We start from the raw sequence: 15,099 nt of genomic DNA, 5'->3' as shown, positions 1-15,099 counted from the left end.
GGTGCTTTTCAGCTCTTTTTGTCATGCAAGAATTCATCTCTTAAGTGCGTTGCTTTTGCCATAATAATGTTGATGGTACTGTGGCTGAGTGTATGATAATATATTACAGTACATGTTCTGCCTGCCAAAGTATTGCTTTCACTTTTCAGTTAATATTCTGGTATTGTATGTTTGCTGCTTCAAAACTACCAAGCAGTAGTTAGCTGTTTTCTTCTACCTATGCAGTGTGATCTGGCACAGGGGCAAAGCACCTGCAGCATGGCACCAGGCTGCCTTCTCTCTGTCCCTTTTTCTTTTCCTGTCTTTGTTTTGGATGTTTAGGCCATCATCTCTTTCATGAAAAGTCTGCATTTTTCAATGTTTTTTACCACATCTCAGGAAAATGTGGTCCCAGTCTTGACTGGAGCCTAAGGGCACTGCTTTTGTAAAAGGAGTAACAGCAACGTACTGCAGAAGTGCTTATGAGTTTTGTAGCAGCATTTATGGGTTTGTAGAAAAAAAAGAAAAAAAAAAAAAAACACAACAAAACACTAGAATACAGATGACTTGAAATGTGTTTGTAAATCTTTGCTTGCTTTGGAAAAAAATCACATGTTCTGCTGCTTCTTTTTTTCCCTGTTATACCCAGATATAACATATAAACAAATAAGCCAGATTTGGGGTAGAACAGTATTCTTTCACTGCTCTGTACAACCTCTGCTTTTGAAGACTGGGTTGTAGAGATCACACATTTTGGGGAAGGGGGGGGGAAGAGAAATTAGGACTTAGGAAAAGTCCCCTTAACAAGCTTCTTTCTGTGCCCTAAGCTGACTGTAATCACACTTAATTGATCTCAGTGTTGTGCCTCCTGAGCTGATGAAGCTGAGGCTCTTTGGGAAGCACGCTGTGTGGTTTCTGTGCCAGTGTTGGCCCGCACTGTCATTCAGGAAAAGTGGCTCTGAGGGATGTGGGGTGCATCTGGGAAAATGGAAGCCCCAGACTGTGTTTTATAAGAAAGAATCAAGGAAAGCTTTTTCACCTGATTATTTTAAATGTAGTTTTTCTTGTTTGGTATTCAAGCAGGATTTTCTCTGTTTCTTTCCAGAGCAAATCCGTACCCATACCCTTTTCACACCTTTACTAATCGCATTTGGAGTCGCTGCTGGACTGATGTGCATCATAGTCGTGATCCTGGTGTACATATATTTACAGGTAAAATCAGCAACTCCTCTGCCTGAGTTGTTAAAGTGTGGGAGCTGCCTGGGGAAGCTTCAGGAGTGACAGCCGTTCTCTTTCCTTTTCAGAAACCCAAATATGAAGTTCAGTGGAAAGTTGTTGAAGAAATAAATGGAAACAACTATGTTTACATAGACCCAACACAGCTTCCTTATGATCACAAATGGGAATTTCCTAGAAACCGGTTGAGTTTCGGTTAGTTTATATTTATTTAACTTCATCTGCAAGGTGAAACCCTCAAGTCTCATATGAGACTTTGGTTAAACACAGCAGGGTTTTGTCAAAAAGATGTGCAGGAATGCAAATAACGATAATTGCTCATGCTTACCTGGGGACAAAAAGCAAGCAAGTGTATATACACTATTTTCTCTAATATCATAAAATAAAATGCTGAACCCTTCAGGAAGAAATGCTCCAAGTTCTTATAAAGATTTTTTTTTCTTTATTAGGCAAAACCCTTGGTGCTGGAGCTTTTGGAAAAGTTGTAGAAGCCACTGCTTATGGTCTATTTAAATCTGATGCCGCAATGACAGTAGCAGTAAAAATGTTAAAACGTAAGTTGCTGTAGTACGCTGCCCAATTTTTTCTAACTTCCTTCTGGTAGGTGTGCTATTTACTGAACATTGCGTTTTGCCTTGCAGCAAGCGCCCATTTAACAGAAAGAGAAGCCTTGATGTCAGAACTAAAAGTTCTCAGTTACCTTGGTAACCACATTAATATCGTGAATCTACTTGGAGCTTGCACTATTGGAGGTAGGGTTATCAGCGGATATTGATTATTTGTGCTCCTTTTTTTTATTGTCAGAAGGAAGAACCTTACAGAGATGAATTCAGTGCTGCTAAGTATAGAAATCTTAAATACGTGTCTTCCTTAGGCAGGTTGCAGATCATCACGACTATCATCTGTGAATTCCTGAATCTAGGTTTTAGGCTCATCCTGCTAACAGTGACAAGACCACTGTAGCTGCAGCTAAAAATGAAGTTTGCTGAGAGGTGAAAAAATGTATAACTTAAGGTTTTTTTTCGTTCACAACACTGTTTCTCACGAATGAGAAAAGGTAAAACTTGCTGGTATTCAGGGGGAAATCAGCAGCCATACCTTGTACAGTCTTCCAGTCTTTTGACTGAAAAGTCAAAAGCCTTTTAACAGATCTTCCAGTCTTCCAAATAGAATGGCAAGTGTATCTATTAATGCACCACTGGAGTTAAAGTCTAAGTACTTGAAAGTTGAGAAAAAGAATTTCCCAAATGAAGCGTTGTACAACCCAAGTATTTTATATTCAGTAACTTTAAAAATAAATATAAACAATAAGCTTTTAAAAGTTTGTTTTCATATATAATGAAAGCTACAAAACAGCTGAAGTGTCAATACAGAGTGATGCTGTCCTGTATTTTTAACTTACATGCTTTTGAGTATGAAAAATGGTGTTGTTCCTTACAGAAGAACTTGCTCTTTAAGTTCTTGCTTCATTTTTTCAAAGAAAAGGAGCTTGTAAAAATTCATAGCTTTAGACAAAGGCAAAGTGTTTCTCACTTTCACTTCTAATGATTTAAAAATAGGATGAAGCAATTTTAAGTAGTCGGCAAACCAGAATCACTGGCCTGAATGCATATCTGTCTCAGACAGCTGAAGAAATGTGGGGTCTGTGAGCAAATCCCACCACAAATGCTGTTTTTGCTGTTAGTGAAGCTATAATTATTAACTGCAGAAAAGTGGAAATCAGCTATTGAGGTTAGGAGGTGGTGGCACAGAATAACCTTACAGCTGAAATAACATGCAGCATGATTACATATTCGAGGGCCATAGCTGCAGTCATTCACTCAGAAAACATATATTTGATCTATAAACATCCGTGCTGGAGATGACTTGATTCTCCTTTCCGATTTCATTTTAATATTCTAAGACCTTGTGCAGTGTAGTTTTCTGTCGCAGCAGGCTGTTCTGTTTGAATGATTTTTCCTATTATACTGCGGAATATAACACTCTACATCATTTCCAAAACATTACTGAAGGAGTGTGAAGCCCTACTGTAAACAGAAGTGAATCAAAAGGATTAATGTTTGAAGCTTGAATTACTCGAATGTTTGGAACAAATAACTTCCTTCAGGAAGTGAGCAAAATCAAACAGATGTGTCTGGCCAGACACATTATCACATGAAGAAAGAGAAAAAGACTTATTTGTTTAATTTTTTGTACAATGCTATACTATTGAGGGGGGTGGAAATTAATTGGGAGTGACACAGCTTTAGCTGGACAATAATCTGTGAAAGAGAAGATGCTGGGTTGCTTGTCTGTAACTTTTCAAGTCTAGACAACATTAGGCAGTGTGATTTTTGATAGACCAGCCTGTGTGCTTAGCTGAATGCTATCTTTGTGCAAGGTTTTCTGCCTTGAAGACAATGCTCACCTGCTTTCTCAACCTCACGTACATCTACAGGACCCACGCTGGTCATTACAGAATACTGCTGCTATGGTGATCTCTTAAATTTTCTGAGGCGGAAGCGAGATTCGTTTATTTGTCCAAAGCATGAAGAACACACAGAAGCAGCTGTTTACGAGAACCTTTTGCACCAGGCAGAGCCCTCAGCGTAAGTGCGACCTGCTGAAATGTGGTTGTGTTTTCAGGAGATTGAGAAGGAGGGGATATCGAAGTTCATTAGGGATGAAAAACTGGGAGAAGTCTTTCATGCAGCAGGCTTTGAAGATTCTTTGCTGTGTAAGGAAACAATTTAGTTAAAGAGATGATTTGTACAGTGGGTGGCTTATTCTAACAGAGCTCAATTCATTGTATACACTCTGTGTTTTACTTTATCAAATTTCCTGTAGTTATTTCATGCAGCTCCTTGGCTCCAATCTTCATATGTATTTGTGTTTATCATTACTGTTCAACATTGGCAGTGCTCATTTAGCAGCTTGAATAACAATCCCCCCAGTGTTGTGGTGTTAATATTCTGGGTTCTCACAAGTTCCTGCCTTCAGAAATGACTTTCTACAACGAAAACAGTGCCTTACAGTGTTAGAGGCAAGCTGTCCCTGGTAGCTCACTGGACTGTGTGATGCTCCAGCCCATGTCAGAGATTGCTCTTGTACTTTTATTTTTCAGTTACTTCATCTGTATATTTTTAGCAGTTCAGTTTTAGATCAAGCCCGAGTTCTTTATGAGTATGTTTCCAAGCATATTTCCTGCTAACTCCTTCCTTTTGCAAAGTGAGGGAGACATAATTTTCCAAAACTTAGGGTCTGCTACAATACCTGCCCATTTTTTATTTTTAGTCTGTTCACTGCCCCAGTGGGCCCATCACTCTGTGTTGGCAGGCACAAAGCAACCAGGAAGCCCCTTAGGAGGTGGTAACATCCTTTTTTCCTAGCAATGCATAGTGCTAGTGAAGCTGTTTGTACTGTGGCAATAAATGCATGGATAGATGGTGATACCAGGGAGGTTGGTACCACAGGTACCATGAACACAAAGCTATGAGTTGCCATAGGAGGTCTGTCTTCTTCTTAGTGCAGAGATATCACTGTTTGGGCTTATTTTGTAAACTGAGGTATTAACGAGGGGGTATTTACCAAATTCTTGTATTAGTATTTACCATAATGTTGCAGCTGCTGAAATGTTTCACATGTGTTTGTGATTTGGTGGTGACTAAAGCTATCAGTGATCTCATAGCTACTTTCCATTTTAGCTATGTGGCTGCATTTATTGTTCATAAACTAAGCAGATACTTCAGGATAAAGAAGGACTATGGTATGAGTTCTAATGTCAGGAAAGTGAAAAATGCCAAAGTGCATCTGTCATTTCTAAAGGGGCCTAACTTTATGTTTATAAACCATGCAGTGTGAAAATTGGTACAGTTGCAATGTATATATCGATAAGAAAACTTAAAAAAAAAAAAAAAAAAAAAAACAAACATAGCAGATGACTGTCAGCCAAGGCTTGGGACTCTTCGAAATACATGCGAATCCACTCAGAGACTTGGGAAGCTCTGAACTTAATATTTTTTACCATTTGTCTTCTGCATTTCAATTGCCACTTCAGTTGCTGAAATGCTAGTAGAAACTGGCCCAAGCAGAAGAAGGAAGCCCTAGCAGGTCCTGTGAAACACTGGGTCATTAGTTTATAGAGGCCAAAGTCTATATAAATAGTATACATAGGAAAGGTTTTGTTTGCTTACCTGATGCATTGTTAACTGTACTGATGAACCTCTCTTTCTGTACAAGCCTTTTCTCATCTTCCTTACATGCCCATGGTTTTCTAATCATCTGTAAAGCATTGTATTCAGAAGGTCGGTGTAATGTCATCTTTCTGTTTGGATTGCTTTTGAGGTCCTTTTTCCCTAAATTATATTTCATTTCATCTGCTGCCTCTGCAGTGATGCTGTCAATGAGTACATGGACATGAAACCAGGAGTGTCATACGCAGTTCCCCCAAAAGCTGATAAAAAAAGACCAGTAAAGTCTGGTGAGTACAGTGATGAGAAATTGTTTGCTGCTGGGAGTGTAGGGAGGAGGACTTTATGGATTTTTTCATGATACTTTTCTCTGATGGATGGGGACAGTTAAAGAAACATGAATTGGTATGAGAAGGCTTAAAAAAGAACAATATGCTAAATTACAGTATCTTCTATTTTTTCACACTTAAATAAAGTGTCAGTATTATATTTTGCTTTTGGGCAATGAGCTATTTATGTGGCTTTAGTGTAGTACTTATTAAGATTGCTGATCTGTTTAACATAAGACTGTTTCTAGATGATTATACCTGGTCCACTCAAAAGCTGCTGATGTTTATATTGTGTAGGATCCTACACCGATCAGGGTGTTACCCTTTCCATGTTGGAAGATGATGAACTTGCTCTAGATGTTGAAGATCTACTAAGCTTCTCTTACCAGGTGGCAAAGGGCATGAGCTTCCTTGCCTCTAAAAATGTAAGTTAATGTCATGTGTTGGAAGACAGCAGATGAACTCATCCGAGCTTGGGAGGTGATTCTTGCAGGTTCGATCTTCAGCTCTTCGCTTGTTTTCTGTAGCACACAGGTAGTTAAGTGAAAACTTTTGATAGCTTTGGAGACACCAAAACCTGCAGGAGTGAGCCTTGAGGAGTTAGTTTTTCAGGCTTCTCTGGTGCATGGCAAATAGATGGAGTTCATGAAAGAACAGAAAAATTTAATATGTGGACATCCTCAAAAGCAATTAAATCTTGAGAGTTTAAGATTCATTCTCTGTGGCATTCCTGGAGAGTTTACAGACTAAAGAACAGTGAGATGGCTGATCTGTTTGCGTAAAAGTGCCTTGAGTATCTGTTCAGTTTTAAACAAAGCTGCAGTTCCATGTCTCACGCTGAATACTGCCTTAAACAGGGGAGTTATCACGCTGTATACTTTTTTTTTTTTTAAACATTATGGCTTAATGTACAAGGTACATCTTGTTTTTTAGTTTTCTTAAAAGATAGAATCAGCCTAGAGACCTACAAATGATCTTCATTGGCTACACTGAGTGTAACAGACAGTCTCCAGGTTTCTTGGGAGAGGTACTGCATAACAGAAGGGGTCTAAGAAAGAATACAAGTTTTAAACACTGCATAATTCTGATCTTTCTATGGTGTTTCCTACATTTTTCTTCAAAAATGCTATTTACTATGTAAACATTGTGACAGGATTGTACAGGTGCACCTTGGATAAAGGGAAAAAAAAAAAGGAAGAAAATCAAAACAACAACCCTTGAGCAATTTATGGTAATTCTGTGAACCTGCATTAATAATGGGAAATGTGGCTCTCATTCTGCTCCAAAGCAAGTCCACAATAAAACTTGATTTTTTCCCCCGTTTCTCCTTCCAAACCCTTAGAAGTATTTTTTACTATCTGTTGCCAGCTTCAAAACAGACCCAGCAGACAAACACGTTACATTACAGATTTTAATGATCTTTACCAGACTCCTGCATTCTGCACTATTCGGGATGTCCAGTGCTTAGCACACATATTTTTTCTCTATTCTTACTTTCCTCCAGAATAGCCCCAGGATTCACTGTGCATCATTCCCAGTGATTGTTTTTGTTATATTTTTTCCCTTGATACAGACAGGTACTGTGGAGTTGAGTAGCAGAAGCGATAATGAATATTACACCACAGCACCATGAGCTTGGGAAGTAACGTGTAGTATCTGTTCGACAGTGCAGAATTAATGGTTTTATCGCACAATTAAGTTACACTGTGCTAACAGTTTCTGTGCTTGGCCTCTTCAGTCGTTGTGTATGTACAGGCTCTTAGCTTCAGCTAGGGAATGCAGAGTGGCTTGGGATGATGGGTAAGATGCTTCAGATTGCCTCATGCCCTTGGGAATGGTCCACACAGCCCAGCATCACAGAGTGCCCAGCTGCTCTTTTGCAACTCGTTCTTGTATCCAGGCTCAGAGACATGAACGTGCCTCTGTGAGAGAGTGGGGACAGGAGTCTGTCCTGGGGGTATAAGTCCCTTATCAAGCACACGGTGCCTTGATCACAAGGCTGTTCTTCCTCCCATAGACAAAGTCTGTATTCAAGGCAAACTGCACTGCTTCTGGAGGAAAAAGGCAGAGAAGCTGGTCATTTGGCCATTCCAGCACTTTACTGCTTCAGTGCAGTTAATGCTCTCATCTTTACGTAAGTGAAGTGAAGATATGGATTGGGATGCAATGAGGGTCCCCGGGACACTAATTGTCATTAAACATAGTTCCTCCTGTAAGTATGCCAAGGAGGCAGAGATTACATTGCTTATGTGACTTGCAGTTATCATTTTAAGTTTTATTTGCTTAACTCTCCTGATATTTTAAATATATATTTTTTTGTAGGGAATTCCACAAGTTTCATATTTTGAGGGAAAAAAATGCAGAGAAAAATTGAACAATTCAGCTATTTTTTAGACAGCCTTTCCCTGCGTATTGTATACCATCAGCACAGCAGGAGCTTAACACTGTCCCTTCTAGATGGAAAAAGAGATCATTTCATTAGAGAAATACATCCATTCTCTAACAAATACAGATGGACTCTAGTTGTACACAAAGAAAACACGACTGCTGGAAAAGTCAGCCACCCCTCTAGAGCTGCAGTTGCAAACGTGCACACTTCTCAAATGAATGCTGGAACATAAGCTAGCAAGGTCATCGAACGTGTGACGTTCATAGAAAGATATTGGCCTGTGAAGATTGACAATATTTTGAAATATTTAGTCCTGCTTATTAAACTCTCCAAGGTACTTAATACCTTAAGTTTTACAGAGGAGTGTTTTTGAAGTGGGATTCAGTTTTCTAACGTGTATGCTTTGAATCGTTACCATAATTTTCCCTGTTTTCAGCTCTTTCCCCTCAATCACAGTAGCCACATAATAAAAGGCTGGAGTTATTTTAGAGACAAACCGCATTTTCTTCTTATTTGTCCCGTGTTAGGAAGCAGACCAATTAGTTTTTGATAAGAGTTGGAGAAAAAAATCTGTCCCTGGCATAGAACAAGTACATTAAAATTTAGCTGCAAACGTGAATTGCTGGAAAATTCGAAGTGCCTGCAGGTGGTCTTTTCTAAAATAAATGCATAGGCAGCCCTAACTGTGTGGATCAATGTCATGATAGTAAACATACTACACCAGAATTTTTAATCATTTGCGTACGCTTATTAACATATGGCTTCATTATGACTTTCAGCTTGCTACAAAATGCATAATGTAGTAAGTTTATAGCTAAGAAAGCACGTAACCAAGCAACAGTCTATTAAGGATATTATAAAATAACTTGGTTTGTCTGTTTGTTATTTAGTGCATTCATAGGGATCTGGCTGCAAGAAATATTCTTCTCACTCATGGTCGAATAACAAAAATCTGTGACTTTGGCCTGGCCAGAGATATAAGGAATGACTCAAATTATGTGGTCAAAGGAAATGTAAGTATACGTGATACTTTATCCACCTGTTTTAAGTTAGGGGCGTTCTTGTTGTCTTGACTTGCAAAAAATCTTTCTTAGACAGAAATCTACATTTCCCAATCCTGCTGTTAGGTTTGTGCTGGTTGGGAATGCGAAAAGGGGCAATTGCTGACATAGATGTATGTGTTGACAAAAGCCCTAATATTTACATGTTGTTATGCTGGAAAAAAACATCTGAATGCATGTCATGGTGGAGGAGATGTTTTTGCTGCACCAGTATAACACACCATCTCCCTGTTACATATGGATATACTAGAAGTTACAGCTCTGTGACTAATTGCAAGTTTTGGTATTGCAATATTCTGACAGGTTAACCCTAAAAAAATTTTTGAAACTTTTACTGTATTTGTATGTTACTGAAATAGTTTATTTTTGAAATATCTAAATATTCAGGGGCTACATCCCGTTTTTTGCTATAAAACATCACTCAGACAACAGAAACTGGATTCTAAAGTCTGAATTTATTGATTAGGGCATAGTGAGACGTTAAAAAGACTTAATTTTCTCTGATTCCGTAGACAGATTTTAACCTCGTATGAATAACAAATGCAGCTTTAACTTGAAACTATATGTCAAATCCTGTAATAGTACGACAAATGAAAAAAGTGTAACACCTCCTATGCAGAAGAGTACCTATTACACTAGTACCTACCAGACACTTTGAAGCGATGCAGATTGCATTGTCAGTACTTGAAGTCCCCTTTAACGTGCTTTAAAGTAGTAAAAGGAGCCCTTCTACAAAAGAAAATCAAGCCTGTCTGTGATTAAAACTGGAGAAGTATGCTATGAGGTAGAGGTCTTTTGCATCTGAAACTGATTTTTGCTGCCTGGATTAATGTTTTAGGTCTGCATCAGGCATGTGCAGCTATCCACTGCCTTCAGTACGCTCATCTCTCACTTGCACCATTTTTAAAGAAAAGAAGGTCCTCCCCATCCCAGCTGACTGCTCAGCAGTCAAGGGTCAATCACTTGTTAGGGACTTGACGTGATCTGAAGGTTGCCTGTCCAGGTTTCCAGTGTGTTCATGGCTGATGAAGAGAGCAAATCACACACCTGATCATACCTTCCCGAAGTGGTTTGCCACGCTCAGTTAACCTCTTGGTTCATGGCCCCTCAGGTATCTCGGGTATCTCTGATGCTCTGCTGTCACCCAGCAGTCCGTTGACGTCCCAGGTACCTACAGCATCCCCACTGCAGGCTCCAGGAGAGAAGGTGTTTTTGTGTTTGTCGTTGACAACAATGTTGGTACCAGCCCCTGGATGGCTAGAAGTTGAGGTTAGGGAACAATGGGAACACAAATAATTCAGGAGTGGCTGTATTGGCAAAATATTGAGTGGCATTTATTGTACGAAAGCTGCTTTCAGGCTCAGGGTCAGGTCAGGAGCTGCTTGATCTGTCAAGGCTGGTAGGAGTGGGAAGTGCAGATCCGCAGCTTAGGCGGGAAGTGGGCAGTAAGTAATTAAATTTTACGTGTCTAGGCCACACTTTACGTTTCCTGAGCTGTCTGACAACAGGATTTTACTTAGCCTGAAAGGGTCAGAAGAGGATAGGCTGCAGCTGCCCTGGGAGGGAGGAAGCAGTGGCCGCAAAAGGCATCTGTTTGCATCTGGCCTGATCTTAACCCAGATGAAGGCATGCTAGGGCAGGATAAATGCTTAGGACAGAAGCCTGGCCGGCTCCCGCAGTCAGATAAGAAAAGGGCAAAGTAGGGAGAGGAAAGACTTTGTCTGTTCCCACACAAATGTATGAAACGTATCAATATATATTTCTTTCAGGTTATTTTTTTTTCTGATACACTAAGGGGCTAAAGCAGATGTCTTAACTGTTGGCTAAAGCCTTGAAGCATTGTATGTAAGGTAGCCAGTCCACAGAAGACTTGAGTGTTTGCATAAGAAACCATGCCATGTTCATACAGATAATTTTCCTCTGACTTCCTGCCATTCCTTATAAACCAGTAAGCAGAAAATCAGAATGCAGGGAACTGCACAAGTTTGGTAGACCCCATAGAGAGATGAATCAGTAACAACAGTGCAGCACATGGAGTCTCTAAAGCCAGGGATTTCCATTTTTGGTTGGATTCTTCTATTGAATTCACATATATTTACAGCACATAATAGGTATAAAAGGTTGATTTTATGTTGTAAATTTTTTATGCCTTATGACCATTGTCTTAATTTAATCCCTTTTCCCTGGAAAGGCTCGTCTCCCTGTGAAGTGGATGGCACCTGAGAGTATTTTCAATTGCGTTTACACTTTTGAGAGTGATGTCTGGTCTTATGGGATATTGCTTTGGGAACTCTTCTCTTTAGGTAAGCTCCATCAAAATCTGTACTTTAAGGGATTTCCATTTCTTCTTGGTTTTGCTCCATATGTAGAAACCCTGTTGCTCACCTGTTCTCCCAACAGGCAGCAGCCCATATCCAGGGATGCCTGTGGACTCCAAGTTCTATAAAATGATCAAGGAGGGATACAGGATGTTCAGCCCTGAGTGTGCGCCCCCTGAAATGTAAGTGAGCAACCAGCACCTCCAGTCACCACACATAAGCAGCGATGCGAAGGAAGGGAACCTTCCACATTTGCATGAAGACTTCTTTATACTGCCCCATTGTTTTGTGTTGTTATTATTATTATTGTTGTTGTTGTTATTATTATTATTATTGTTTATTTTGTTTGTTTTTGTTTTAAATTATTTTTTATTTTAAGTTCTTTAACGTTTTAAATAATTCATGTAGTCTAACCAGTGTAGTATATGTCAGTATTGCTACAAGCAATGTAACACACTCATGCCTTGTACCATCTGATGACTTTGTCTTGGTATCTGCTCCGTGTCAATAAGTTATTGACAGATCACAGCATTTATTACACATTTTTAATTCCAATGAAGCAGTCAGTGAGATGTATCATCAGGCTGTACAGCGTCTGCGTTTGTGCTGTATTTCTGACTGCAAGAGGACTGGCTACTTATCTTCTTCATCAGCTGTCTCCAATTCACTGTGTTGTAAATGGCTTGGTACTTGGCAAGCTGTCAAAGAAAACTGTGTCCAGAGACTCTCATTAGCACTGACTCCTTTGTTGTCATAAGCACGAGTGTTAGCAGTGCTATTTCTTTTCTTAAAACTCATTTAAACAACATTAACTGTGCAAATGGGTCACATTTTTCTGTCAAATAACAATACCGGTGAGATAAAAGCTCTCAGGTTTCCTCATCAGCAGTAGTTAATTTTAGTATCTTTGCAGGTATGATATAATGAAGAGTTGCTGGGATGCTGATCCTTTACAGAGACCCACATTTAAACAGATCGTGCAGCTGATAGAACAGCAGCTTTCAGATAGTGCTCCCCGGGTAAGTTCGGGCTCCATACGGATCAACAGTTTTTTGGAGTCAAAGCAGTTTCAAACAAGACATTAGACCAGAGCTCAGAGGAATAAAGAACCTTCATTAATTTTCCAGTGTTATTTATGTAGCTCTGCACTGTAAGTGTGGGTGATTGGAGTGACGTATGGGCCACTCGCTTTTTCCTTCTCGTGTCATTAGGCAGTAGGTGTGTAAGCCTGTACATGAAACAGGGACCACCAGCTGGAGAAGACTCTATGCGTGGTTGATGTTTCTCACTCAAAATATACTTAATAGTTTTGATCTTACAAAATGTAGTGCTACTGTGTAGGTTCATCTTACCTTAAACTATGAGAAAATCTGTTCATCTGGGAAAAATCTCAGACATTAAGTATATTTAGCTTTAATTAGAAAAACTTTCTGAAGGAAGGAGTTGAGCTTTTGCTGCTCCTCAGCCTCTTACATCTAACTTCACCTAGCCGTATATATGTAATCTGTAAGGTATGTTGTGACAAGTGTATTCACCATTCTTTTGACCATTCCCTAGTAAAAGCATTAGTGTAACTGGGTTTTAGAAAAGCAAGTTTAAACTGTGGTTTAAAAATAAAGCTTCCTTTTACCTTCTAGATGCCTTGTTTGGGCACAGAGTGCATGGCTTCCTGACAATTTGAGAAAAGAGGAAACTGAAAGCTGCTGGTGTTCAATTGCATCCTGTAGCATATTTTTGGCAGGTGCAGGAATTACTAAAACAAAAACAAGAATGTGAAGAAAATATTACCGAGGTTTCTTGGGGGCATTCTAGTAATAACCAGAGCTGTGTTTTTTCAAGCTCAGTTTAAATTTAGTATGCTGCTAAATGTAATAATAAATAATTAAATAAATACAGTATGTTGCAGTGGTTTTAGTAATGGAGACTGGGGTTCTTGACTCTTAAAAATGCTGTTATGCCCAAAACCTGTTGAAACTGTGTGTTTAGATTTGTAAAGAAACACCTGAGCTGGATGCTCCTCAGGTGGTGTAGCACAGAGTAGGAGATGGCTCACAAAGGTGAGCTCTCCAGGTACGTGTGAAGGGACAGAGCGATCTGCAGGGAACTGACAGCAGTGTTTGGCTTCTGCAGGTCTATGCAAACTTTTCAACTCCACCTTCCAGTCAAGGAAATCCTACAGATCACTCCGTGAGAATTAACTCGGTGGGTAGCAGTGCTTCATCTACTCAGCCTCTCCTGGTACGTGAAGATGTTTGAGTGGCACCTGGAAGAAGAGGAGCCCCGGTGTACTCGCTGTTTGTATTGTGCAGGGGATGAGAGAGGGAGGACTTCAATAATTTCTCTTACTTTTACTCACTACTACCACTGTGTAGCTGAAATGTCGTTGTAATACTGTTCTTTACCACACACTGTTTCACATAAACTTAATCTGTTGAGCACGGTTACAGGCATCATTGCAATGTTAACTGAAGCTGTATATATTTTGCTATATTGTGTGTATTTGCAGTAGAGCGCCAGATCTGAAGGAAAAAAAAAATCCTGAGCCACGGTGTGGAATGAGATGACTACAGATCAAACCAAATCTGCAGCGATCCTTCTTTGGATCCATGCCTGGAAAGCATGTAGTCACTTTCTAGTTAATCTTGTTTTGTTGAATTTAAGAAATAAACGTATAAAGCTAACTGCTTTGCAAACCACTTTCCACATCCATACAAGCCAGAGGAGCTTTCCCAGGCAGATACTGCAGGTCGGAGACCAGCAAGGGGACTGTGGGTACCTGGGCAAGAGGGGTGTACGTCCAAAGGATGTGGTGGTCTGCACAGCAGCAGACCCACCAGAGGGCTCTGGGGCTTGAACCAGTGGCAAGGAAAAGAGTGTGGACCTCGGTCTTCATTTCCTACCTGTGCTGTCAGCCATGCAGACCTGTCACTAGGTTTCTGTGGGTCCACATCCCACTGACCTGTCCCCGCTGGGTCACATCCCACCACACAGCATCCCCAACAGCTGAAGCCAGAGGGATGAGATACTTGATAAAAGCTGTGTCCCAAAGTGTTCACCAAAGATAGGTAGGTGGGACATGCTGAGATGGTCAAAATACAGGAGGAGGGGCACTTACAGTAAATGGTGTGTTGGGAGGAGAGGCCGTTTAACGAGTCATCTTATCTTGGAAAGAGCAGAAGCAAAAAATTCTGTCCTGGGGGCTCTTTGCTTATCTTGTCATACCCAGGTGAATATTTCCCACAGGCCAGCTTGGATAATGCTCGCTGCTGGAAAGGGCTATTCCCCCCGTGACAAGTCATTTCATCTTTCCATCTCTATAGTAGTGCTGAGATCATAATGAAGAAGAGCTTAGCTGGGAAGCACTGAATTTTTAAATGGGAGAAAACAACACATCCCTGTGGTCTTGTTTGACAGATACGGGGCTTTGGGGTCAGTATCTGTTGTGCTTAAGTATCATGTAACCCCTTTTTCTTTCCATCAGAAAAACTGCTGGTTCTTTTTTTCACCTTTGTTTCTGTCACCTAGAAATTAGCATTGAGAGAAGCATTTTTCAGAGACAGAGTACTAGTTAAGTACCTATTTATTTACAATGCACTTAAGCACTCTGTAACTTATACT

General features: G+C 40.0%; 1 protein-coding gene across 1 annotated transcript in view; it reads left to right on the top strand.

Moving 5' to 3' along the window:
- KIT (KIT proto-oncogene, receptor tyrosine kinase) overlaps window positions 1-13,737 on the top strand; it is a 41,525-nt gene extending 27,788 nt beyond the window's left edge. Inside the window, exons 10-21 of the mRNA XM_050710404.1 lie at window positions 1,085-1,191; window positions 1,284-1,410; window positions 1,665-1,769; window positions 1,857-1,967; window positions 3,653-3,803; window positions 5,586-5,674; window positions 6,011-6,138; window positions 8,993-9,115; window positions 11,355-11,466; window positions 11,564-11,663; window positions 12,395-12,500; window positions 13,612-13,737. Coding sequence (XP_050566361.1) covers window positions 1,085-1,191; window positions 1,284-1,410; window positions 1,665-1,769; window positions 1,857-1,967; window positions 3,653-3,803; window positions 5,586-5,674; window positions 6,011-6,138; window positions 8,993-9,115; window positions 11,355-11,466; window positions 11,564-11,663; window positions 12,395-12,500; window positions 13,612-13,737 — 1,385 coding nt within the window. The remainder of the gene's footprint in view (window positions 1-1,084; window positions 1,192-1,283; window positions 1,411-1,664; window positions 1,770-1,856; window positions 1,968-3,652; window positions 3,804-5,585; window positions 5,675-6,010; window positions 6,139-8,992; window positions 9,116-11,354; window positions 11,467-11,563; window positions 11,664-12,394; window positions 12,501-13,611) is intronic.
- Window positions 13,738-15,099: the final 1,362 nt, after the last annotated feature.

The sequence above is a fragment of the Cygnus atratus genome, chromosome 4 (assembly GCF_013377495.2).
Source record: "Cygnus atratus isolate AKBS03 ecotype Queensland, Australia chromosome 4, CAtr_DNAZoo_HiC_assembly, whole genome shotgun sequence".
NCBI lineage: Eukaryota > Metazoa > Chordata > Aves > Anseriformes > Anatidae > Cygnus > Cygnus atratus.
The sequence above is the reverse complement of the archived record's forward strand: the minus strand, read 5'-3'. Positions and strand labels throughout refer to the sequence as shown.